At 48.7% G+C, this 27,270-nt stretch overlaps 2 protein-coding genes across 2 annotated transcripts in view; one reads left to right on the top strand and one right to left on the bottom strand.

The window, feature by feature from the left end:
• Nucleotides 1-31: 31 nt before the first annotated feature.
• FADS1 (fatty acid desaturase 1) lies at nucleotides 32-11,631 on the bottom strand. The gene is made up of 12 exons (XM_004264199.3): nucleotides 11,440-11,631; nucleotides 9,408-9,518; nucleotides 8,642-8,839; nucleotides 7,872-7,973; nucleotides 7,640-7,768; nucleotides 5,893-5,953; nucleotides 4,699-4,775; nucleotides 3,692-3,789; nucleotides 3,427-3,523; nucleotides 3,097-3,176; nucleotides 2,863-2,988; nucleotides 32-2,509 (listed from the first exon to the last, which is right to left on the bottom strand). Exons 1-12 carry the CDS (start codon nucleotides 11,629-11,631, stop codon nucleotides 2,458-2,460), a joined length of 1,323 nt encoding a protein of 440 aa, XP_004264247.1. The 3' UTR covers nucleotides 32-2,457.
• A 12-nt stretch (nucleotides 11,632-11,643) lies between these two features.
• The window catches only part of FADS2 (fatty acid desaturase 2), a 65,206-nt gene continuing 49,579 nt past the window's right edge, over nucleotides 11,644-27,270 (top strand). Inside the window, exon 1 of the mRNA XM_033414206.2 lies at nucleotides 11,644-12,108. Coding sequence (XP_033270097.1) covers nucleotides 11,644-12,108 — 465 coding nt within the window. The remainder of the gene's footprint in view (nucleotides 12,109-27,270) is intronic.

Here is a 27,270-nt window from a genome sequence, read left to right as displayed (position 1 = left end):
AGGAGAGGATCGTGGATTATAACAGCCTTCGTTTGGTCAAAATTACCTTTATTTCTGTTTTACTCCATTGGCATGTGGTAACAAAACTGGCACACACAGAAAGGATGATATTGGGTCTGATGAAAATGCCTCTGGCAAAGTGGTAGGAAGATGAAAGTCACAAAGGTAAGCATAGAAGTTGGAGTTTTTACAAAGTGAGTTCAAATGTTAGTTCTGCCACATCTATGACCAGAGGCAGCTTATCCTCTCTAATCCTGTTTTCTCATGTCATTGTTTGGATTTGAGATCACTCATGTTACCTTGCGACGTCTGAGCTTTTTGTCACTAGTCTGTCCCTTGGTGGCCACGTGAGACCACACTGGTCCAGGCTAAGGAGAGAAGGCCACAGTGGTTGAGGTGCTTTGAGGGCTCGGACTTGGCTCAGTAAGTTTCACTGGCTCTGCTCAGATCGGGCAGCCTGGGCCCAAAGCCAGATGGCTTGATGGGCTGGGTTCAGCACCTGTTCTGGAATGAAGGCGCCAGTGAAAGTAGAACTCTCCAATTCTGCTCCTAATTGTTCTACCCAGACTGTTTCAAGCCAGGTTCTGCCCAAATGGAAAAGATCTAAAATCTTCTGTAACCTGTTCTGCCGTGTGTGCGTGTGTGTGTTTAAGTCTGTCTTTGTTTTGACAAACCTCTGAGTAATCACAACAGCCTTCCCGTTAGGTGGTGCCTCTAATCCCACCCCAACATGCCTTAGGACCTTCATCTCCCTGATTACCATTCTCATCTCCTTGCCGTTCCTTTCCTAAACTAAATATGAATTCTCCCAGGTCTCTGCTTTTTCCTTGTAGTTTAAGGTACTTTCTTTCCAGTGTCCAAAATGCTCAATATGCTTCGAGTAGATGCTGTTGGGACAAGTGAATGATCCCCTCACCTCACCTGCAAGGCTGTGGGTGTGGGAAGGGGAAAGGGTGTGAACGCTGGCAACCCATGGGGCACAGTCCTGTGTTCACTCTCTAGAGATGGGTTAAACTGTTTCTATCTTTTAAAAAAAACTGGAGATTAAAAAAATTGTATTTCAGTATTAGACTGATATACCTTTAAGAGATTCTCCTAAATTCCTACCTGGTCTCCAGCAGAGAAAGGTACTTGGACAGAATTGCCAGAGGAAGGATGCTGAAGGGCAGCCATGACGATCACAAACGTCTGCGTTTTTCCCTTCCTGTTTCCGGTTAGAACTATGAAGTCATTACACTTAACCCATTGCTCCTGCTCAGAAGTAATGCTGTAACATAATTTAGGTGATGGAAAATCTCTTGCGGCCCTTATATTCTTTATGACTGAACCCTGTGTTTTCGTCATGACTGCTAATTCACCCTCTCCCAGCTTGGTCACTTGTGCTCACTAACTGCTACTTTATTAAATTTGGAATTACAGGTCGGGGAGCAAAGGGAAACCCCTGGGAGCCCCCGTTTGTTTCTATGGAGGAGAAGACTAAGCGCCCGTCTGCCCACCTGCTTATGGAGCGAGAAGTAGACTCCCATCCTAGGAGTGTTCTCTCCCTCGGGTGGTGGTCAAAAGAGGTGAATCAAAAGCTGAAAGGATTTTAATGGCCAGCGACTCTGCTGGCTGTTTTGGCAAGCCCTGGGACCTTATGCTCCTTTGGTACCCTGGATGGAATGCGGGACCAAATCCTGCAGTGCCAGCATCCTTCAGGGCCAGATGCCTCTGACACCACAGCCCTGGCCTTTGCCCTCCCTGCTTCTAAAAGTGGAAAAATTGCTTCTCCAGGAGCCTGAGGCAGACATGGGTCACACCTAGCCCTAGAGTGAGCCAAGCTGCCAGGCCCCAGGCGCTAATGCTTCCTTTCTAAATCTTGCCCAGAAGGTTGAGCTGCTCTGTCCTCCTCCAGCCTGTGAACTTCTGAGGTTTGCAAGCAAGAGTGGAGAAGGCACTGAGAAGTGGACCAGTGGGATGAGCTCCTCCCTTTCCTGGATGGAATTTTTTTTTTTGGCCACACCGTGCGGCATGTGGGGTCTTCGTTCCCCAACTAGGGATTGAACCTGCGCCCCCTGCATTGGAAGCACGGAGTTTTAACCATTGGACCACCAGGGAAGTCCCCTGGGTGGAATTTTAGTGCTAAATCTCTTCCTGATTTCTGGGCTCAGTAGACCCTCCCTATTCTAACACCCTCCTGACTCCCTCTTTGCCCGCCAACCACTTGCATCTGCTAAACAAAAAAGGAAACAAAACTTTCACATCCCTGTCCCAACAGCTCCACCCCTCCTTCTAGGGGGCTTGCGCACCCCTCTTTGGGTCTTAGATCTGTGCCTAGAAGATAAAGGGGAGGGGTTTGAGTCAGAACCTTTATCTCCTCAAACCCACCCCCTCTGAACATTAGGATTGTAGTGGCATTGTCCCCAAGCCCCCCTCTGCTTTGGCTCCAAGGCTCTTCTTCCAGATGGGAGGCTGCTCTTACTGGTGGAGATAGGCATCTAGCCAGAGCTGCCCGGACTCTCTCAGTGAGCTGAGGGGACAAGATGGGAGCAGGCGGTGAGGGAGACAGAGTGGAGAGGAGCCCCAAAGCCATACCCACCAGAAGTGCAGCAGTGAGGCCCTTCCAGAGGTGATGTAAGGCCCCCTTGACTTGAGCACTCGCCTCCCCTTTGCTTCTGAGAAAGGGCTTGGGCCATGGCACTGAGAGCAAAGGCCCAAACTGGCCACAAGACCAACAGAGCACCTGGCCTTGGCCTTGGTGACCTCCATTCCAGACGACCTGGGGACACCTTCCTGTGGCTCCCACCCCATACTTCACCACTGACCCCACTGCCCTGCCCTCTTCCAGCCCTCCCAGCCCTCTTCCCAGGCTCAGATACTCACTGGACAATGTCGGCAAAGGCTGAGAACAGGGGCTTGGACTGGTACTCTATGCCATGCTTGGCACACAGGGACTGCACCAGGGGAGCCGCTTTGTGGTAATTGTGTCGAGGCATCGTGGGGAAAAGACTTCACGGAGAACAGGGGACAGTCAGTGGCTCCAGCTCCTGTGGCCCCCCCATCCCCCTCCTACGTGGACCCTCCCCAGGTCCCTGCTTCCCAGGCCTCCCTACTCACTGGTGCTCAATCTGGAAGTTGAGGTGGCCACTGAACCAGTCATTGAAGGCCGACTTATGGACATTGCATGTTGCCTGGAGCTGGAGGAGAAGGTTGGGGGAGCATGGCTCTGGGTACCAGATGGAAAGGCCAGCCCAGCCTTCTCCAGGCAAAGCCGGCCTGTCCCTGGTCACTCCCTTCTCCACGTGGTGGCAGAAGAGAAGCTTCAGGCTAACGAGGCAAGGTTTGGGAGCGTCTGTTGTCAACCACCGCCCACCCCCTACCCTGGGTCTGTGCCCACCCACCCTTCTTATTAGTTGTGCCCAGGTCTTCCAAGTGACTGTCCCTCACCTGGGTGGAGACCCAGTCCACGTTCCTGTCGTAATCAATGTGCATGGGGATGTGGTTCATCTGTGTCACCCAAACAAACCAGTTGCTTTCCAGGAACCTGGTGGACATGGCACCCAGACAAAACCAGTACAAGCAGAGCCCAGAGTTCTGACTCTCGCTCAGAAGCTGCTCCGACCCCGCCACCCTCCCCAGCCAACGCCCCCAGACCACACTGGTTACTCCCACACATCTCTGCGCCGCTCTCTCCTCCCCCATCAAGTACTACCTGACCATGAAGAAAAGGCCCAGGAAGCCTTTCAGTCCCAGCAGCGGCACGTAAGTGAGGAAGATGCGGACGTAGAAGCTGATCATCCAGGCCAAGTCCTGCAGCGAGAGGCAGAGCCCTGTGACGGCACAAAGCACCTCTCCTCTCACGGCACTTGTTCCTCTGCGTGGAGCAGCCATCCTCCCCGGTCCTGACACTGGAGTGCTCACGGCAGCCTCTCCCAGCTGCCCCGTCCGGCACCATCTAGCTCCGCTCCGTTCCTAGTGGCGCCCCCAGCCCTCCTTGTCTGTTTCCTTCACAGGTGCCAGGTCTCCCTGCCTCCACTTCCTCCCAACCCGTCTCCATCCTTCACCCCTTCATCACGCTGCCAAGTGAGTCTTCCAGGATCGTGGCTCAGTCTGTGCCAGTGCCCTGATCAAATCGCTGATGAGTTTTCTGCACCACCCTCCTCCCCTGACACCCGAGTCCTCCACCACATGTCCGGTGACCAGATTCGCCCCTTAATTCCCAGCTTCTCTGCTCAGAGTCCATCCCTTCTCCCCTGCCTCTGCCTGTCCTCCAAGGCCAGCTAGGTAAGTGACTTTGCGAAGTCCTTTCTGATGCCTCCCATCCAGCCAGAGGCGGTCAGGCCCCTTTCGGAATCCCCAAAGCTGCTGCCTGTACCTCCTGTCTGGTGTCAACCACATCCTGTTTCATCAGAAGTTTCCCGAGTGAAGGTGCCGTCTCTTATTCATCTTCCCCTCCCCAGCCTGGCCCCTGCTTTATGCCGAACACAATAACCTCAGGAGATAACTCGCTGAATTAAATAGGGCATCAGGAGTCAGGTTGCCTGCTGAGCCCAAATCATCTCACCTAGAGATAAGGAAGGGTCTATACCTGGTTCTGTTACTTTGCTCTAAATTAGGCCTGGAGTAAATCTCAGTGGGATTTCCCCTGGAGAACCCCCTTCCCATCCCTCAGGGTACTGGAGACAAAGGATGTGGGATTTGGGGGCCATGGATACTTACCACCCACTTCTTCCTCTGGATAACAAAATAGAAAATATACCACTGGAAGTAGAGAGGCAGCAAGGCTGGGGGCCCAACTGGGGAGGAAATGGACACAAGGGGGGAGGTGTGAGCAGCACTAAAGTGTCACTAAAGGGCCAGCTGGTGCTGGACAGATGGCCTCCAGCACAGGGCTGCCCCTCTGCCATCTCCTCCTGTTGCCCCTCCAGCTGCCTCGGCAGTCCTCAATCCATTGGAACTGACGGGCGCTGGAGGTGGGCATGAATGCAGGTCTGAAGAAAGCAGAATCTCCCAGTGGATGCTGAGAGGGTGAGGTGGGGGGAACGTGGCATTCTCTTCCATGGAAAAGGATAGCTGGGGAGACAAGCTCCACGCACGGAACTTGCTCTGCCCCTGTGCCTTTAAAAAGGTACTGCTCTGGGACTTCCCTGGTGGTGCAGTGGTTGAGAGTCCGCCTGCCGAGGCAGGGGACACGGGTTCGTGCCCCGGTCTGGGAAGATCCCACATGCCGTGGAGCGGCTGGGCCCGTGAGCCATGGCCGCTGGGCCTGCGCGTCCGGAGCCTCTGCTCCGCAACGGGAGAGGCCACAGCAGTGAGAGGCCCGCGTACCGCCAAAAAAAAAAAAAAAAAAAAAAATTCCTTTGAACGAAAATGGGATCAATGGACTCATCCCCTCCTTTCCTTTAAAAATTTTAATTTTTAAAAGGGTTTAAAAAATTTTAGACATTATGGAGATTTTTAAAGCAGGGAATATACACAGCAGTCTTGAGAAAGAGCTTAAGACAACCACAGCAATGTTTTCTCCCCAGCTCCCTCTTCAGATCCAATCCTCCCATTGCTAGTCTATCTACCTTTGTCCTTCTGGGTGTTAGACTGTGTCCCACTGCGTCACCTTGGCCCTGGCCTGTTTGACAAGATTTAAAGTGAGGTTTCAGGCTTAGTCGGGATGGCCCCCCACCATTCAGTTCCCTTGTGGAAGCCAGGGTGGGCCTGGAGGAACTAGTTTGCCCCCAACACAAGTGACCTTTGACCAAACATTAGCCTAACTCTTGCCTTTGCCCCTTGAGAAGGTAGACTGCCCCCTTGCAGGGGGCACCCTGTTCCAGGTGGAGATCCTCCAGCCTTCACTTCAAGTACCGCAGTCCCGCGGCAGCGTCGCAAGCCCCGCCCCCGGGGCTGGACGAGGACACTCACTCAGGAAGAAGTATCTGTGCTGGTGGTTGTACGGCATGTACTTTTTCTTCTGTTTCCCAAGCTGTTAAGGAAAGCAAACAATCAGCACCCACAGGCCAGTCACCCATTGCCCCCCCGTGACCTTGGCTTCTCCCCGCTCAGGAGCCGAGGCCTCCTGCGGGGGCCGTCAGCTTGCTGGCGCCACGGAAGGCTCCAACAAGCCCAGCCTTACCTCCTGATCCTGGCGCGTGAAGCCCGGGCTGCTGGATTTGCCAAGCGCGCCACACCGTGGACGCAGCTCGGTGGCCCACACCCACACGAGGCCTGGGCACAGCGGAGCCTGCAGGTCCTCAGTACACCTCGTGCTCAGCCCGAGACGCCCTTGTCAGGTTTCCAGGCCCCTCCACCTCCCCTTCCTTTCTCCATCTGGTACTCTTTTGACACCAGGGTCTCCACAGACAACAATTTTTACCCTTACACGGGCCAGGATCCCCTCTACATCCAGCCCCTGACCTTCTCCAAATCTTTCGGTCTCTTCAAATGTCAACATGAGCTTTATAAAATCCCTTGAAAGCTAAGCACAGTTTGGCAAATATTTGTGGAAAGATTACCAAAATCAGCTTGGCAATCTGAAGGCTCTGGCAAGGTTTTCCCCAGCGGCTGGTGGTGATTTTGTAAGATGAGCGGCCGTAGAGACAGGCTGGGGCTGCCAGGCCAGCCGGTCAGTCCGGGTCCCCTAGCAGGAGCTCTCACAACCATGACAGCGAAGCTCTGCACTCGTGTTCGAGTCATGGCTCCTTCTGTTCCCTGTGTCCTGGTCAGTTCTGGCCACCAGACGACCACAGGGCACAGGAGGGACTCTACCCCAGAGCAGAATGCCAGCTCACCCTTCTTTCATGAGTCCATCTACTGTTTTTCTTTCTTTTTTTTTTTTTTTTGCGGTACGCGGGCCTCTCACTGTTGTGGCTTCTCCCGTTGCGGAGCACAGGCTCCGGACGCGCAGGCCCAGTGGCCATGGCTCACGGGCCCAGCCGCTCCGCGGCAGGTGGGATCTTCCCGGACCAGGGCACGAACCCATGTCCCCTGCATCGGCAGGTGGACTCTCAACCACTGCGCCACCAGGGAAGCCCTAAATTAACTTTTTAAAGAACTCCCCTGCCCACTCCCAGCGTCCATCACTTTGCACTCACTAAAGGCTCACCAGCTCTCCACCCACCCCCAGGCTTTAGCAGCTGCATTATAATGGTTGCTCACACCCTCAGATGACACCTCAAACCCAGTGCTGACCACCCTGAAAGTCAGGCTAGGATCAGGCGGGTGGGAAGAATTACTCAGTGAATGAATATTCTAGATAATGGGCATCAGAGAAGAGTAAGCCAGTGTAGCCGTTGTGTAAGAGAGAGGATTACGAAGTGCAGGGGGCTGACTGCCTGGGGTGGGAGTGTCTAAAAAGCACCTGCAAGGAGGGCCATCCATCACCTTCAAGGCCAAGCAGGGTTTGCACAGCAATCTGGTCATCCTTTGGGTCCTTAGCAGCGTGGGGTACCTTTCTGCAACAGCTATTTGCTGACTTGAACTCATGAGGGAGGACAGGTGAGTGTCCTGGGCAGCCTGCTTACTGCCTGTGGCGTCCCACAACTTCCAAACAGCCAGCCAGCCCGGCCCCCAATGTCTTGCCCACACTGACAGCATTGTGAGCACTTCCCTGCAAGCCCTGTGTGCTGCCTGGTTCCCATTCTCCGAGACCTTCACCGATACCTCTGCTCACCTCCACAGAGAGGATCTTCCCCAAGGCAAAGAAGAAGGGGTGCATGTTGATGTCCGGGTCTTTGCGGAAGCAGTTGGGCTTGGCATGGTGCTGGAAGTGCAGGTGGTTCCACCAACTGGCAGGGGCCCCCTACAGAAAAGCGGGGCATGAGTATGGAAGCCTGGTGCCCCCCCTCCCACAGGCAGCCCATTGTTGACTGGAGTTTCACAGAGCCCCTCCCCGTCCCATTGACCTTCAGGTGGCCAATCACGAAATGATGTAGCAGGTGGTTCCATGTAGAGGTGCTGAAGACGGACAGGTGTCCAAAGTCATGCTGCAGCCAGCCAGCCTGGGCCTGGGTGAGAAAGGCTAGCGCTGAGAGCAGCCCACCAGCCCTGCATCTGTCTCAACTGACTCGGCCTCTCCCTCGTCCTTCATCTACCTAGGCCTGTGCTGGCCTAACTGAGCACATCAGGAAAGGAGTCAGGAAGCCTGGGTCCTGCTTCTGGCTCTGCCACTGACTCACACGAGAGCTAGGGCAAATCACTACCCCTTCCCTGTTCTTTGGTGTCCCCAGCTCTGGAGTTCTGTGACTTCCGATGGACTGAACATCCAAACTACAGAACAGGACAGAGTGACAAACTCAGGCAAGTAGAAGGCTTAACTAATGGTTCTGACAGCCAAGTATTAGGGCCCCAGCTGAGAAACCAGAATCTTGGTTCTTGGCACACCTGGACTGTGACAGAACCTGAATGTGAAGTTTCAGAGGAGAAATGCCACGGGAAGAAGGGAGCCCTGGGAGAAGCGGCTGGAGAGGCAGTGGGAGAAAGGAAGGTGCACATGTGGTGAAGACGAGCAGAAGAAAGCCACAGATGACGCAATGTGTGCTCTTTCTGCACCAACTCTACCATGTGTCCTCAGCTCTGCCCTGGACAGAGGGCTCCTTGGCCTCCTGAGGGGTACAAAGAATTTTCCCCACGGAAGCTGAGCTGGCTGTGTTCTCGACAAGCCGAGGGCTCTCACCTGAACTGTGCCGAGCAGCACTGCACAGAGGAGGAAGGGCAGGAAGGATGTCCCAAAGAGCCAAAGAGTGAGCCAGGCAGCAACATCCAGCAGCAGGATGTGCAGCAGGTACAGCAGGAAGAAGACAGGGTTCGCCTTCATGAGCCCCATCCGCTCCACTGTGGCCTGCAGCGCCCGGAACTCCTCAGTCAGCTCTTTCTGTAGAAGAGTGGAGATGGAAAGGGTGTTATTCTCCCCAGATGCAACCCAGCACTGGAGCCAAGGACCCTCTTCAGCTCAAGGCCCCCCCACCAAGGTAGCTGAGGGAAGCCCATGGTCCTAGGTAAAAATACCACAATGCTGAGGAGGGATGACAGAAGGTGATATGGGATTAAGTCTAAGAGCATGTGGTCTTTGGAGTTAAACAGAATTCATTCAAGCCACTGCTCTGCCACTTAGTAATGGTGTGATCCTTGGCCGAGTTGCTTAACCTCTCTGAGACTCAGTTTTCTCATCTGTAACTGTGTGTGGATTATATGATGTTATGCTTCGCACAGAATAAGTGCTCGGTCGATAGGTCTCATGTTGAGGATGGGGATGGTGGTGGTGGCCTTGTGAGAACCACAGGTTCCAAAGCCCTGCAACCCAATAACTATGCAGGAGAAGCAAGGATCTCGAGATTCCCAAGAACTACTGACTGTGGTCCCCTGTGATCATATCTAGGGCTTCCTTCTACCCTTTGCCCCTCAACAACTGCAGGATCTCCAAACAGCAGACGGGGTCTCACATTCTTAGTGGGCTCAAAGCTGGGCTGCTCCGGAGACAGTTCTCCAATCAGGAGAGAGTTCATATACTTCCTCACAAGGCCCTTGTTGATGTGGAACGCCACAAAGGGATCCTGCAAGTTTGGGGAGAAGGCAGAACAGTGAGGAAGTCAGCCCGGCCCCCCCCCAAGATCTGTGGAGGGCTCACACCAAGGACCATCCTCCTGATCCAGCAAGGAGGCTGTACCCAAGTTCAAACAGACCCCACCCCCCTCCAGGCAGCTGCCCTTTGAGAGTGCTCAGACCTGTCCCTGGTGTCCACAGCTCAGGATCACCCAACAACTGTGTTCTAGGAAGAAGGGTACCATGCCAAGGAATAGGAAGCACGGGTAGGGCGACCACAGAAAGACCTGCCTGGGCTGGCCTCTCCTCTAGGTGTCTCATGAAATGTGCTGAGGGAGACTCCCTGTGTCCAACTGGAGGACTCTTGCATTTCTCCCCCTTCCCTCCGCTGCTGTTCTGGTTGGGGTTCCATATTTCCCTTCCCACTCTGAACACCCCCTGCCCTAGGGCACTAATTTTGGTTACGCAAGGCGGGGTCCTCAGCGACTAGATTGAGATTAATGTCCTGAAGGTCAGACAGCCCCAGGCCCAAAGCCACAAGCTTGGAGGCGGAGGGAGCCGGGGCGGAGCCGGCGGCCGGTGGCACCACACATCCGGACCAATCGCGGTCTCCGTTCCAGCTGGCCCCGGCCCTACATCACACTGCAGGAAGCCTGCTCCGTCTACGCATGCGCCAGTCCACACCTTCACCTTCGGCCACTGCCTGAGCTCCCCAGTGGTCACTCCTGAGACGAGCACAGGCTCAGGCCTCGACTCCCAGGCCAGCCGCGTCGGAGGGACCGGCGGGTCCTTACCGTGTTAGGCTGCACCGCCACATCACGGGAACCCTAGTGGCCCGAGGCGCGCTCCGAGATGGCAGGGAGAAAGCTGGGGACAGTGGAAGGGGTCACGCCGCTAGGCGAAGGATGGGGGAAGGATATAGGGGGAGGGGACACGGCGAAGCGAACGCTCCAATGTTTGGGTCCCAAGGAGTGGACCCCCAGCTCTCAAACCCAGAAGGGAAATGCTAGGTGCTTTAGTTCCGAGAGCAGGTCGTCTAGAGAGGGAAGCAACAGAATCGGGGCTGGGACGCGCGCTGGCCCGCAGTGAGGCCTGAGGGAGGAGGGATGCGACCCAGCACGGGGCCTACAGCCCAGGACTGCAAACAGCTGCTGGCCTGAGGCTGAGTGACCTCCCCACAGGATTCCAGGACTGTTCCAGGGCCCTCGCTAAGTGTATGCTGATGCAGCCCCACCCCCTTCAGCACGTTGCTCCCACTCTTTTTTGTGCAAGAGCAGGCGCTAGCCCTCTCTGGCCGGTGCTGCCCCTTCCCCACCCTCCGGTCTTCACCCTGTGCAGGGGTTCCTAAGGCAGCGGGCACTAGGTGGCTTCCCCGCTCAGGAAAATCCCCGAGTGTGGTTCCCTCGTTCTCTGCCCTGCTCACGCTCGCCAGTCTAGTCCGGCATGCTCGGCCCAGACGCGTCTGCGCTTCCCTCCCAGCCACCAAGTCAGGTCAAGACTTGATCCCTCTCCCTGCCACTGACCCCTCCTCCCTTGGTCTCGGCAGTGCCGCCGTCCGGGGGTTCCACATCCCCGCTGTCCTCTCTCCTACCCCTGCTCCGGGGACTGCCCACGCCTGGAGACCGCAGACTCCGGGCAGCAGACGGAGCGCACAGACAGATGGCGCGGCCCTTTGTTTGTGCGTGCACGTTGCCGGCCTCCCTCCCTCCCTACTCCCCAGACTCCACTTTTCGCAGCCTCTCTCCTGCTCTTGCATCCCGTTTTCGCAGCACACCCAATCACCTGGCAACCGGGACGCTCCTGCGCCTCCCGGCTTTTCCCCGAATTAGAGTATTCGGCCCTGAGTGCCAAATCTCTTGTCTCGCGCGCTGAGCCCCAGGCTCCGACCGCCCGGCCCCACCTCCTTCCGTTCCCTGGACTGGCAGCGCTCACCGTGGCGTCCTGACCCGCGTAGTGGCTGATGACCCGGGAGCCCCCGGGGTGCTGGCGGGTGAACTCGCTGATGTTGTACACCTTCCGGTCAATCACGAGCCACCGCTCTTTGTCGCGTCCCGAGCGCTGCGCCACCTCGTCCCAGGTGAAGTAGCGCGGGATAGGCCCCTGGGCCGGGGTCTCGGGGGCCATCGGGGCCGGGCGATGCCGCGCACCGACTGGGCAAGGGAGGTCAGGCGCGCGCACGGGACCCGCGGGGTAGCGCGCACCGGCCTCGAGTGCTCTGGGAGCCGGTCCGCTGGCGCCCGCCTAGAGCCCGCCGCCCGCGCGTCGGGTTTTCAGCAACCGAGGTGGTCGGCGCCGAGCCCCGCTGCGCGCGCTTCTATTGGTCGAGCCGCGTGGCGCGGGGACCGAGTCCCCGCCTTCCCGCCGGCCCCGCGCGGCCGGGCGCTGCAGGAGGGTCGTGGCAGGCCGGCTGAGCGCGGGGACGCGCGCCCCCTCGCGGGCTCTTTGCGGGGGTCGCCGCCGCCGGACCCCACTCTCCGACTCACGCCTGTAGCTCACAGGGGGCGCCGCGGGCAAGATAACGGTTCCTGTGGAGGCTCCTGGGTGCGGGTCCCGGCTCGCGGGGCGGCGGCACCGGGTGCGCGGGCGCCCTGGGCTACTAAGGTAGGGTGGGCTCGGCCGAGCCGGGTGAGTGGGTGCATGGAGGGCCGGTCTCGCGGCCTGGGAGGCCTGCCGGGCCCGCGGGTTGGAGATTGAGGGGTTTTGTGGGGGGGGGGTGTGTGGAGAGGGCTTGTCCCAGGGGCCTCGTCTTTGGGTTGGGGGCGTCCTCGCCAGTCTCCCGACGCTGACCCTCCAGAGATCCACCTGATGAACTCCCGCCTCCTTGCCACGCCGCTCCACCAGTTGTGCGGCTGGAAGTTAAGAGCCTGAGAACCCTTGGCAATTATCTTGAAACAGAGTAATTACGGTTTATCTGCGCTGGGGTGTGGGAGTGGTTAACGCTTGACTTTGCTCAGTATAACATTAAAAATGCCCCACATGGCTTCCCTGGTGGTGCAGTGGTTGGGAGTCCGCTTGACAATGCGGGGGACGCCGGTTCGTGACCCGGTCCGGGAGGATCCCATGTGCCGCGGAGCGGCTGGGCCTGTGGGCCATGGCCGGTGGGCCTGCGCGTCCGGAGCCTGTGCGCCGCGGCGGGAGGGGCCACAACAGTGAGAGGCCCGCGTACCGCAAAAAAAAAAAACCAGAAAAAAAATGCCTCACAATTTTTGTAATTCTGTGTGCCTTTTTTGCTTGTTTTTATTTTTATTTTTTTTCAATTAACTGGGATCCTTAAATAAAAGGAAGTGGCCTAGCATCTCTGGACCTCTGGGAGGGCCTGTGTGAAGAGCCTGGGTCTCCAGCTGAGGCATCAATGCTCCATCCTGGAGGAACCTGGGAGCCGTAGGAGGCCTTTAAGTAGAGAGATTGGGGGTTCAGAGCTCTGAGCTTTAGGAAGGGGTGAACACAGAGGCTGGGGCCTGGGGGGAGGGGGAGTCAAGAAGCTGTTAGAGTTATGAAGAGATTCAGTTCACATACTAAATTTTATTTATTCAAAAAACACTTTACAAAGCACTACGTGCCAGGCACTGTTTTTAGTGCTTTGCAAACATTAACTCATTTAATTCTCATAAGAACTCTTTGAGGTAGGAACCTCACTTACAGATGGAGAAATGGAGCCACTGAGAGGTGAAGAATTTTATCACACAGTGAGTGGCAGGACTGAGCTTCGAAGCAGCGTGTAGCTCTGCTGTCTCTCCTCTGATTATACTAATGGGATTCTGCAGCCAGGGGAAAGGAGGCCAAGCTTTATTCCATGCACTTGAACTAGGGTCTTTGCCCCTAGGAGTCAGGAGACTAGGAGAAATACAGCCAAATTTCTGGTAGAAAAGGACCTTCATCCATTCAACCCAAATCCCTCATTTCTTGAGATATGAAAATTGAGGTTCAGAATGGGGAAGGGACTTCCCAAGTTCCCAAGGGGAAGCTCCAGTTAAATGCCAGGCAACTGCACCTTGCTCAGGAATGATGGTCCATGCAGCTGCCCCCCGGACAGCCAATTTTCCACTTAAATAAAGACTTTGCTGAACAATTTCACGGTGTGTAACACAGGAGGTGGGGGACAAGGGGCTCGTGCGGGATGAACTCATGGGATTTCCGTAATGCAGTTGTCTTCTTTTTGTTGTATAGAGAATAGACACCTTACAGACCAGTATATTAAACTTACTATTTAACAGATAAGATGACTGAGATCCAAAGCGTGGGAGCCACACATTTGAAAATAGGACATCTGGGGCTGGAATTTACCCTAGGACTCATTTATACCTTTTAGTTCCTCTCTGCGGGAGTTCCTAAACAGTGGGTTCAATGAACGTGTTTGATATAAGTCCTCCCTGGTTCCAAAAAGAGGCGGCAGTGTCAGTGTTGCTGTCCTTGCTTCTCTGGGCACCTTCTTCCTTCCAGGTCCTTAGACCCGCCTCTATAAAATGGGAGAAGGCAGGCCTGAACAGGTAAGCCCCAGACCTTCGGATTTCCCCAGGAAATTGGTCTGCACTGCCCCAGCCATTGATGTCAGCTTTTTGCTGCTCTTCTAATGCAACTTCACAGTACAAAGGATCTCCATTTAAAATAAAGCAAAAAGGGGAATTCCCTGACGGTCCATTGGTTAGAACTCCATGCTTTCACTGCCTAGGGCCCGGGTTCAATCCCTGCTTGGGGAACTAAGATCCCTCAAGCTGAGCAGCGCGGCCAAAAAAAAAAAATTGCAGTGCTGAAAAAATTTTAAACATAGATATTAGTTATATTTATGAGCATTTTCTTAGGATAAGTTCTATGTGTGTAATTAATGCACTAAGTAAGAACATTTTTGGGCTCCTGTTATGTGTTGCCACATTGCTTCTCAGCAAAGTTGGTTTACTGAGCATTTACTGTGGGTTGTTTAGTTTCACTGCAGCTGCTGTCACCAGAACAAGAAAGGAATGCTGATCTGCTGCTCCCTGGCCAATTGCCTCCCCGCCAATACTGTGAGCTCTAAACATTCAGGAATGAAGCACCACCACTTGGGGTCTCTCCCGGGAGTCTCTCAACCCCCCACATTTTATCCAAATAATTGTACTATCAACCTACAAGCAAGTTCTATTCTAAATGCATTTCAGAGTTAGAGAAGGCTTTATCAAGTTCCAGCAGGATGTGATCACGGAGGGAGGCAATGTGATAGAATAGGAAGAATACGGATTGCTACTTGAGAGACCTGGGGAAGTCCTGCTGCTCCACCGGCTGCTGTGCAATGTTGGATGCCATGTTAGCCTCTCTGGTCACAGATTCCATATCTAAAGTAAAGAGGCCAGATTCCTTCCAGCACTAGCAGTTCCTGCCTTTTTTGATGAAAATGTCACTCAAGATCCCATATCTCTGGTCGACATTCACCTAGAGATGATGCTTTTTTTTTTTTTTTTTTTTTTTTGCCCTAGGGCCTCTCACTGTTGTGGCCTCTCCTGTTGCGGAGCACAGGCTCCAGACGCACAGGCTCAGCGACCATGTCTCACGGGCCCAGCCACTCTGCGGCATGTGGGATCTTCCTGGACCGGGGCACGAACCCGTGTCCCCTGCATCGGCAGGTGGCCTCTCAACCACTGCGCCACCAGGGAAGCCCTGATGCTTTTGATAACAACTCGTTTCTTAGATAGACTACCCAATAGTTGCCTGTCATTTAAGGCAACTGAATTTGACAGCCTTATTAAGTTTACGCCATTTTTATTGTTGAAAATTCTTGAATTTTTTTAATAGTTAACAACTTTGGCTGCAAATTAAATTGTTATCTAATGTACTTAGTTAAAATATCTTGGCCTGACCAATATTGTTAGCTAAGATAGTATGTGTACGTTTTTTTTCATACAACTTGTGTCCTTTGATCTTCATTATTTAAACAAACAAAAAAAATTGAGTATGGTAAGTCCGAAGTTACAGTCTCCATTTTATCATGAGGAAACTGAGAGACTGGGAGACCTAACATCAGGCCGTAATTGATGGAGCAGGAATATTCATGTGGCCTGTGATTGCTTTTGATCTGGGACTTCCCACAAGAAGGAACAGACACTCTTCCCCAAACCCCAGAGCCACGGCTGCATTTGTGACCTAGGCCTAGCCAAGCAGAATGTCTCATTCCTCTGACAACTGTAATTGGCCCAAGGGTCAGAATGTGACCTCAAGCCCAGCAGAGCCATTCCTGGGGGATTAGTGCAGGAAGCAGGGGCTGGGGAAACATTCTTTCTGCTGGGGTTGCTTAGCAAGTGCAGCCATTTTTGTCTGTTCCATGGAGACGACCTTTCTGCAGTAAGAGAGAAGCAGGGCAACAGGGAACGAGGAGCAGAGACAAATATCAAGTGTTGAATCGCTGCTTCCAGAGGCCCTGGTTTCTGAAGCTGTTTAGTTCCGTGACCTGTCTGGCTAGTCCTCCAGGCTAGGTGAGCCAGTAACTTTCTTTTTTTTCCTTACACTAATTAGAATTCCTTTTTTTGTTATTTGCAGCCAGGAAATGAACCTAGAACCTCTGGCTCTTAGGCCCCAGGGCCCTTTCTTCTAATGTTAATAACAGCAGGGAGTCATCGAGCACCTCCAGTGTGCCAGGCAGTGTGCTAAACACGTCACTTCTTTACTGGACCCAAACTAAAGTCAATCCAGAAAGGCTGAATATGGGACCTTGGAAAAGAGAAACCCCTTCCTCAGGTACCGTGGCATCTGACCTATCTTTTTAAGGACTGAGGAGATTAGAGTTTTTGTAAAAGTGTGGCCAAGTGATTCTGAAACCGAGTTCCCCTAAAACCGAGTTCCCCTAAAACCGAGTTCCCTTACCGAGTTTACGATTAATCTTATCCAAAACTTATTCCCTTTCTTGTCCCCTCTGACCTCAGTCCTGTGCTAACTGAACAGTCATCAACCAGAGTCAGGTGACTAAACTTACTGTTGTTGATAACATCATTAATGTACTGAAATTGCTATTCTAAATATCATCATTAAACATACAAACTGGATTGTTTCTCCAGGGCAACATGAGCTAACAGATCCCTGAGCCGTGGACCACTTGTCCAGAGAATCGTAAACCAGAGACATCCTGGCTCCTGAAACTACGTTTAAGAAATGCCATAGAACTTTCACAAGACGATGATTAATCCCAGCCTCTTTGTTCTTCCCCTTTTAAAAAAAAACCCCTCACTCGGGCTTCCCTGGTGGCGCAGTGGTTGAGAGTCTGCCTGCCGATGCAGGGGACACGGGTTCGTGCCGCGGTCCAGGAAGATCCCACGTGCCGCGGAGCGGCTGGGCCCGTGAGCCATGGCCGCTGAGCCTGCGCGTCCGGAGCCTGTGCTCCGCAACGGGAGAGGCCACAACAGTGAGAGGCCCGCGTACCCCCCCCCCCCAAAAAAAACCCCTCACTCAAAGACCAAGTTAGAATACACCTGAGGCTTGTCTCCCATTCCCTTGCTTGGTGCCCTGCAGTAAATCCTTACTTTGCTGCAAATTCCCGCTGTCAGAGTTGGGCTTTCTGTGCCACGGGTGCCTGAGCCCTTGCTGGGTTTCAATTCTGCCCTGGTAGAGAAGGGTACCTTACTGTGGGGGGAGGGCTCCAGACTGCAGCACACTTTTCTTCTACGATGGAGGAGCTGGTCCTTCCCCTGCCTCCTTCCTGCTTACTGCTCCGTCATTCTTTCTTTCTTTCTTTGGTTGAGCCAGGTCTTAGTTGCGGCAGGTGGGCTCCTTAGTTGCAGCTCGCAGGCTCCTTAGTTGTGGCTTGCGGACTCCTTAGTTGTGGCATGTGAACTCTTACTTGTGGCACGCATGTGGGATCTAGTTTCCTGACCAGGGATCAAACCCGGGCCCGCTGCATTGGGAGTGTGGAGTCTTAACTACTGCACCAGGGAAGTCCCTGCTTCCTTATTTTTATCAGCCATTCTGATTTGATGATGTGCATTGAATTTTTGAGAGAGAGGCCTGATATAAGTGCAAGATATTTTCATTGCTAAGTCATTTTTTAAAAATTTCTAACTTGTTGCTCTTTTTAAAAAATAATTGAGGTATAATTGACATATAACGTATGTTAGTTTCAGGTATACAACATAATGATTTGAAATTTCTATGTATTGCAAAATGATCACCACAGGCAGTCTAATGAGCAGCTAAATCATTTTAGATTGCAAAACTCTAAATGTTCACATCATTACATTTAATTACCCTCAGGCTTCACAGTGAAAACACAAAGAACATTTGCCATTAAATTGATGTGGTTAGTCCAGGTCACTCTTTTGAGCTTCTAACTCATGTAGCTCATGCCTTGTGGCCACTTCCATTAGGATGTCTTACCATCGTATCCAGATTAGCATGTCCAAGCCTTGAACTTGCCATCTCCCACTTCACCTCTCAAACCTCCCCTTCTGTTGTCTTCCCCGCCGTTATAAGTGCTCTGTTCACTCAGTGGCACAAGCTAAACACCGGGGAGTCATTTCTGAAGCTTCACTCTCCAATGAGCTGCCGTGGTTGATTCATTACCAAGTCCTGCCAGTTATACCTCCAAAAATATCATAAATGTCCTCCCTTTCCTCATTCTCCAGTGTCTCCACTCTATCCAAGCTATTGTCACTTGCTCAGATTCCTGCATTAGTCTCCTCACTAGCCTTTCTGGCTTCATCCACATTTGACTCCCTCCTATCCAATCACAGAACAGCTAGAGTGGTCTTTGAGAATTTAAGATCATGTCAGTTTCCTGCTTAAAACCTGTAATTGGTTTCCCATAGCACTGGAAATAAAATTCATATTCCTGGGCTTCCCTGGTGGCGCAGTGGTTGAGAGTCCGCCTGCCGATGCAGGGGACACGGGTTCATGCCCCGGTCCGGGAGGATCCCACATGCCGTGGAGCAGCTGGGCCCGTGAGCCATGGCCGCTGAGCCTGCGCGTCCAGAGCCTGTGCTCCGCAACGGGAGAGGCCACAACGGTGAGAGGCCCACGTACAGCAAAAAATAAATAAATTCATATTCCTGTGGGCACTGCCTACATCTCCAATCTCATCTGGTGGCTCTTTTCCCCTCACCAAGGACACTATGGCCACAGTGGCCTTCCTGTTCCTGAAACATGCTGAATTCATTCTTGAATGAGAGCTTCTGCATATGGCTGTTCCTTCTGCTTCAAACGTGATCCACTGCTCCTTCCATGACTCGCTCCTTCTCAACCATCTGTTCCCAACTTAAAGTTCATTTCTTTAAATACTCTTTCCATGACTACCACTCTTTCTACGGAAGATCCCTACTGCTGCTTACTCACGATTTTAACATCCTCTTTGTTTTCTTCTCACGGGAATTGTAATTATTTTATTCTTTCTTTGCTGATTTTCTGTCTCCCTGGCTGAACTATAAGCTTCATAAGGACGAGACTTGTCTTGTTCACTGTTGTATGCCTAATATGTACTCAATACAATTAGTTGGATGAATGGATAAAATCAATAAGAAAAAAAAAACCCAAATGAGGTGATACCAACAGGAGGTCATAGGAGAAAATGTATAGAGAGCCAATAAACATAAGAGGATGCCCAGAATTTGTCCCATAATTTAAAAGGAGGGAGACTGCACTTTTCATATATCAGAGTGCCAAAATTTAGAGGTTTGGCCATATCTCTTAACCTTGGTGAGAGTTTGGAAAAACAGGAAAGCCCCAGTGTTTTTTTTAGAAAGCATTTGGCAATATCTATCAAATTATAAAAGGCATATATTCATAGACCCAAGAATTCCAGAGATACACTTACATAAGAATGCAAATAAGTATCCTCCAGAGTGTTTATTGTAGCTTTTTTGTGTGTGTGTGGGGGGGTGCTGCACCGCTAGGCATGTGGGATCTTAGTTTCCCAACCAGGGATCGAACCTGTGCCCCCTGCAGTGGAAGCGCAGAGTCTTAACCACTGGACTGCCGGGGAATTCCTGATTGTAGCATTTTTTGTAATAGGAAGAATGTGGAATAATAACAGCTGACATTTTTGAGTACTCACTGTGTTCCAGGACAGTATCTCATATACTTCACAGAACAACTCTATGAAGTGCTTTTTATTATTATATTCCATTTTGCAAGTGGGGTAATTAGCTGGCAACTTCCCCAAGGAACCACAACAAGTAAGTAACAGAGCTGAGAATTTAACCCAGAGCTGCACACTCGATCATTATGCTGTACTATCATTTAGAACCACCTAAATATCTGTTTAAGTAGGGAACAAGTTGCATAAATATGGTATGTGAAGTTCCACAGGGTGTGTCCCTCCCACCATAAACAATTATAAAGCGGAGAAAAATACATGAAGTGACTGTTTTTGGCCGTTGCACAATCGGCAGTGTGATTCGCCAAGTAAAAATGAGGCATACAAAGTGGACCCCGCTATGTCGCTGGCTTTCTGCCTGATGGCACTTTCTGGTGCTGTAATGAGGTGAAATTCAAGCAGAAAACAGCAGAGGTTAATTTAACATTAAAAAAAAATTTTTTTTTATTATTTATTTTTGGCTTCATTGGGTCTTTGTTGCTGCGCGTGGCTTTCTCTAGTTGCGGCGAGCGGGGGCTGCCCTTCGTTGCGGTGCAGGGGCTTTTCGTTGCGGTGGCTTCTCTTATTGCAGAGCACGGGCTCTAGGCATGCGGGCTTCAGTAGTTGTGGCTCACGGGCTCTAGAGCGCAGGCTCAGTAGGTGTGGCACACGGGCTTAGTTGCTCCGTGGCATGTGGGATCTTCCTGGACCAGGGCTCGAACCCGGGTACCCTGCATTGGCAGGCGGATTCTTAACCACTGCGCCACCAGGCAAGTCCCTAATTTAACATTTGAAACTGTTGAGACAGCTGGGAATTGTAGGTCGGGATATTAGACAAAAGCGTGTACAGAAAAGGAGCTCCAGAAATTTGCATATGGATCTTCTTAAGTCTTTAGCCAAGCACTAAAGACATAACTATGTTTAGGGTGAGACCTCACAGGCCTAGCAGAGAACAGCTACTGGGTCTCACAGCACTGGGAGACATAGGAGTTCCTATTAGGCGGAATCAAGAGACATCATTAAATACTCTGAGCATTCAATTGAGACCCCAGAAAGGCCATGCATTAGGAATAGGGTTACTCTAGCCATGCATTAGGAGTAGGGTTACTCTAGACCTTTCCAATAAAGCTTAAAAATAAACCATTAAAAGAACAACTTATCTGCCAGTAAATTAACTTTGCCAGAACAAGACAAAACATCCTTTAAAGGAAAGCAACAAAATCCTGACACTCAAAAAATTTAGCATTCACAATGTCCAACATAAAACGTAGAATTGCTAGACATGAAAAAAAAATCAGGAAAATGTGACCCATAACCAGAGTGAAAAAAAAAAAGCAATAGAAATTTACCCATAGATGACAAATGTTGAAAGAGCAGACAGGTAATTTTAAACAGCTATTCTAAATATACTTAAGGATTTAAAGGAAAAGATTAACATACTGGGTAAGAGATGGAAAAGCTCACTAAAGAAATAGAAACAGTAAGAAAAGAAATGGAAATTCTATTTTTTTTAAATTGAAGTATAGTTGATTTACAATGTTGTGTTAATTTCTGCTGTACAGCAAAGTGATTTGGTTATATACATATATACATTCTTTTTCATATTCTTTTCCATTATGGTTTATCACAGGATATTGAATATAGTTCACTGTGCTATACAGTAGGACCTTGTTGTTTATCCATTCTATATATAATTGTTTGCATCTATTAACACCAGCCTTCCATTATATTCTTTCCCCACCCCCGCCTTTCCCTTGGCAACCACAAGTCTGTTCTATATGTCTGTATGTTTCTGTTTTGTAGTTAAGTTCATTTGTGTCATATTTTAGATTTCACATATAAGTGATATCATATGGTATTTATCTTTCTCTTTCTGATTTACTTCACTTAGTATGATAATCACAAGTTACATCCATGTTGTTGCAAAAGGCATTATTTTGTTCTTTTTTATGGCTGAGTAGTAGTCTATTGTATATATGTACCACATCTTCTTTATCCATTCATCTGTTGATGGACAGAAATGGAGATTCTAGATATGAAAAATGTAGCATCTGGAATATAAATTCACCAGGTGGAATTAATAGCACACTGGAAACTAGAGAAGGAAAGATCAGTGAAATTGAAGATAGGAACATAAGAATTATCCAGAGTAATGCTCACAGTGGGGGGAAAAAGGCTGGAAAAAGGGAAAAAAGCAATGGCTACTGGATAATATCAGAAGGTCTAACATGTGTATAATTGCAGTCCTAGACTAAGAGGAGAAAAAGACTAGGGTAGAAAAAAATAATTTAAAGAAATAGTGGCCAAAAGTGCTTCCATATTTGAAGAAAAATATCAATTCATTAGATCCTAGAATCTCAGTGAACCACAAACAGGAAAAAAAATGCAAAGAAAGTCATACCTAGGCACAGCAATCAAATTACTAAAGATGAAAAAGAGTTAATCTTAAAAGTACCTGGAGGAGAAATATACATTACAAATAGGCAAACAACAATAAATATACATTACAAATAGGTGAACAACAATAAGAATGATCACTGATTTTTCACCAGAAATAATGCTCTCAGAAGACAATGAAAAAATGCTGTTAATCTGGGAACCTATGTCCAGTGAAAATATTCTTGAAAAACAAAGGCCTGTGATGGTGGGGGTGGGGTTGAGGGGTGGTTCCAAGGGTATATGGGAATTCTTTGTACTTTTCACTCAATTTTGCTGTGACCCTAAAACTGCTCTATTTTTTTTAAATGAAGGCAAAAACATATATTTTCAGACAAAAAGGCTGAGAGAATTCACCAGTAGACCTGCACTACAAGAAATTAAATGTTAAAGCAAGTTCTTCAGGTCAAAGAAAATGAAGTAAGGTAGAAACTGAGATTTATACAAAGGAATGAAAAGCACCAGAAATGGTGCATTTGTAGATAAATAAAAAATACTTTTTTCTCATTTATTAAATTTCTTTAAAAATAACTATTCATGGCTTCCCTGGTGGCGCAGTGGTTGGAAGTCTGCCTGCCGATGCAGGGGACACGGGTTCGTGCCCCGGTCCGGGAAGATCCCACATGCCACAGAATGGCTGGGCCTGTGAGCCATGGCCTCTGAGCCTGCGCGTCCGGAACCTGTGCTCCGCAACGGGAGAGGCCACAACAGTGAGAGCCCCGCGTACCGCAAAAAAAAAAACCTATTCAAAGAAGAAATAATAACACTGTATCATGAGGTTTATAATATAATGTAAAGTTCTTCGGTTATATGTGAAGTGATATATTAACTCATGGTAGACTGTGATCAGTTATGGATGTGTATTGTATTCCCTAGAGCAACTATTAAAACAAAGATGTATATCTAAAAAGCTAGTGGAGGAGTTAAAATGAAAAAAGAAAAACAGAGTTTAAAAAAAAACGCAAGAAAGGAGGCATAAAGGAACAAAATATAGATGAGACAAAGTGAAAACAAAGAGCAAAATCATAGACTTAACTCAACCATATCAATAAATACACTAAATGTAAACAGACCATATATTCCAGATTGTCAAACTGAATTAAAAAACAAGACTCAGTTATATACAAGAATTGCACTTGAAATATACTGACACAAATAAATAAAAGGATGGAAAATATATGCAATGCAAAGTGTAATCATAAGACAGTCTGTTCAAGATGGTGGAGTATAAGGACGTGCTCTCACTCCCTCTTGTGAGAGCACCAGAATCACAACTAACTGCTGAACAATTATCAACAGGAAGACACTGGAACTCACCAAAAAATATACCCCACATCCAAAGACAAAGGAGAAGCTGCAATTAGATGGTAGGAGGGGTGCAATCACAATAAAATCAAATCCCATAACCGTTGGGTGGGCAACTCACAAACTGGAGAACAATTATACCACAGAAGTCCACCCACTGGAGTGAAGGTTCTGAGCCCCAGGCTTCCCAACCTGGGGGTCTGGCAATGGGAGGGGGAATTCCCAGAGAATCAGACATTGAAGGCTAGCGGGATTTGATTGCAGGACTTCGACAGGACTGGGGGAAACAGAGGCTCCACTCTTAGAGGACACACACAAAGTAGTGTGCGCATCAGGACCCAGGGAGAAGGAGCAGTGACCCCATAGGAGACTGAACCAGACCTACCTGCTACTGTTGGAGGGTCTCCTGCAGAGGCGGGGGGTGGCTGTGGCTCACCATGGGGACAAGGACACTGGCAGCAGAAGTTCTGGGAAGTTCTCCTTGGCATGAGCCCTCCTGAAGTCTGCCATTAACCCCACCAAAGAGTCTGTAGCCTCCAGTGCTGCTTCGCCTCAGGCCAAACAACAAACAGGGAGGGAACCCAGCCCCACCCATCAGCAGACAAGCAAATTAAAGTTTTACTGAGCTCTGCCCACCAGAGCAACACCCAGCTCTACCCATCACCAGTCCCTCCCATTACGAAGCTTGCACAAGCCTCTTAGATAGTGTCATCCACCAGAGAGCAGCCAGCAGAAGCAAGGAGAACTACAGTCTTGCAGCCTGTGGGATGAAAATCACATTCACAGAAAGACAGACAAATTGAAAAGGCAGAGGACTATGTACCAGATGAAGGAACAAGATAAAACCCCAGAAAAACAACTAAATGAAGTGGAAACAGGCAACCTTCCAGAAAAAGAATTCAGAATAATGACAGTGAAGATGATCCAGGACCTCGGAAAAAGAATGGAGGCAAAGATCGAGAAGTGGCAAGAAATGTTTAACAAAGACCTAGAAGAATTAAAGAACAAACATCTAGAAGAATTAAAGAAAAAACAGACAGAGATGAACAATACAATAACTGAAATGAAAAATACACTAGAAGGAATCAATAGCAGAATACCTGAGGCAGAAGAATGGATAATTGACCTGGAAGACAGAATGGTGGAATTCACTGCCACAGAACAGAAAAAAGAAAAAAGAATGAAAAGAAATGAAGACAGCCTAAGAGACCTCTGGGACAATATTAAACACACCAACATTCACATTATAGGGGTCCCAGAAAGAGAAGAGAGAGAAAGGACCTGAGAAAATATTTGAAGAGATTATAGTCAAAAACTTCCCTAACATGGAAAAGGAAATAGCCACCCAAGTCCAGGAACTGGAGGGAGTCCCAGGCAGGATAAACCCAAGGAGAAACACACCGAGACACATAGTAATCAAACTGGCAAAAATTAAAGACAAAGTATTAAAAGCAGCAAGGGAAAAATGACAAATAACATAAAAAGGGAACTCCCATAAGGTTAACAGCTGATTTCTCAGCAGAAACTCTACAAGCCAGAAGGGAGTGGCATGATATATTTAATATTTAAAGTGATGAAAGGGAAGAACATACAACCAAGATTACTCTACCCGGCAAGGATCTCATTCAGATTCAATGGAGAAATCAAAAGCTTTACAAGCAAGCAAAAGCTAAGAGAATTCAGCACCACCAAACCAGCTCTACAACAAATGCTAAGGGAACTTCTCTAAATGGGAAACACAAGAGAAGAAAAGGACCTACCAAAACAAACCCAAAACAATCAAGAAAATGGTAATAGGAACATACATATTGATAATTACCTTAAAGGTGAATGGATTAAATGCTCCAACCAAAAGACACAGGCTCGCTGAATGGATACAAAAACAAGACCCATATATATACTGTCTACAAGAGACCCACTTCAGACCTAGGGACACAGAAAGACTGAAAGTGAGGGGATCAAAAAAGATATTCCATGCAAATGGAAATCAAAAGAAAACTGGGGTAGCAATACTCATATCAGATAAAATAAACTTTAAAATAAAGAATGTTACAAGAGACAAGGAAGGATACTACATAACGATAAAGGAATCAATCCAAGAAAAAGATATAACAATTATAGATATATATGCACCCAACATAGGAGCACCTCAATACATAAGGCAAATGCTAACAGCTATAAAAGAGGAAATTGACAGTAACACATAATACTGGGGGAATTTAACAGCTCACTTACACCAATGGACAGATCATCCAGACAGAAAATTAATAAGGAAACACAAGCTTTAAATGACACAGTAGACCAGATAGATTTAATTGATATTTAATTGATATTTATAGGACATTCCATCTGAAAACAGCAGATTACACTTTCTTCTCAAGTGCACATGGAACATTCTCCAAGATAGATCACATTTGGGTCACAAATCAAGCCTCAGTAAATTTAAGGAAATTGAAATCATATCAAGCATCTTTTCCGACCACAACTCTATGAGATTAGAAATAAATACAGGGGGAAAAAGACGTAGAAAACACAAACACATGGAGGCTAAACAATACATTACTAAATAACCAAGAGATCACTGAAGAAATCAAAGAGGAAATCAAAAAATACCTGGAGGCAAATGACAACAGAAACAAGACGATCCAAAACCTATGGGATGCAGCAAAAGCTGTTCTAAGAGGGAAGAGCTGTTTATAGCAATACAATCCTACCTCAAGAAACAAGAAAAATCTCAAATAAACAATCTAACCTTACACCTAAAGGAACTAGAGAAAGAAGAACAAACAAAACCCAAAATTAGTAGAAGGAAAGAAATCATAAAGATCAGAGCAGAAATAAATGCAATAGAAACAAAGAAAACAGTAGCAAAGATCAATAAAACCAAAAGCTGGTTCTTTGAGAAGATAAACAAAATTAATAAACCTTAAACTAGACTCATCAAGAAAAAGAAGGAGAGGACTCAAATCAATAAAATTAGAAATGAAAAAGGAGAAGTTACAACCAACACCGCAGAAATACAAAGCATCATAAGAGAATATTACAAGCAACTCTGTGTCAATAAAATGGACAACCTGGAAGAAATGGGCAAATTCTTAGAAAGGTATAACTTTCGAAGACTGAACCAGGAAGAAATAGAAAATATGAACAGACCAATCACAAGTAATGACATTGAAACTGTGATTAAAAATCTCCCAACAAACAAAAGTCCAGGACCAGATAGCCTCACAGGTGAATATCATCAAACATTTAGAGAAGAGCTAACACCCATCTGTCTCAAACTCTTCCAAAAAATTGCAGAGGAAGGAACACTCCCAAACTCATTCTACGAGGCCACCATCACCCTGATACCAAAAACAGACAAAGATACTACAAGAAAAGAAAATTACAGACCAATATCACTGATGAATATGGATGAAAAACAATCCTTACCAAAAACTAGCAAACAGAATCCAACAACACATTAGAAGGATCATACACCATGATCAAGTGGGATTTATCCCAGGGATGCAAGGATTCTTCAATATATGCAAATCAATCAATGTGATACACCATGTTAACAAATTGAAGAAGAAAAGCCATATGATCCTCTCAATAGATGCAGAAAAAGCTTTTGACAAAATTCAACACCCATTTATGATAAAAACTCTCCAGAAAGTGGGCTTACAGGGAACCTCCCTCAACATCATAAAGGCCATATACGACAAACCCACAGCAAACATCATTCTCAATGGTGAAAAACTGAAAGCATTTCCTCTAAGATCAGGAACAAGACAAGGATGTCCACTCTCACCACTATTATTCAACATAGTTTTGGAAGTCCTAGCCATGGCAATCAGAGAAGAAAAAGAAATAAAAGGAATACAAATTGGAAAAGAGGAAGTAAAACTGTCACTCTTTGCATATGACATGATACTATACATAGAAAATCCTAAAGATGCCACCAGAAAACTACTAGAGCCAATCAGTGAATGTGGTGAAATTGCAGAATACAAAAT

The sequence above is a fragment of the Orcinus orca genome, chromosome 8, assembly GCF_937001465.1.
Source record: "Orcinus orca chromosome 8, mOrcOrc1.1, whole genome shotgun sequence".
NCBI lineage: Eukaryota > Metazoa > Chordata > Mammalia > Artiodactyla > Delphinidae > Orcinus > Orcinus orca.
Note: the sequence above shows the minus strand (reverse complement) of the source record. Positions and strands in the feature narration are given on the sequence as shown.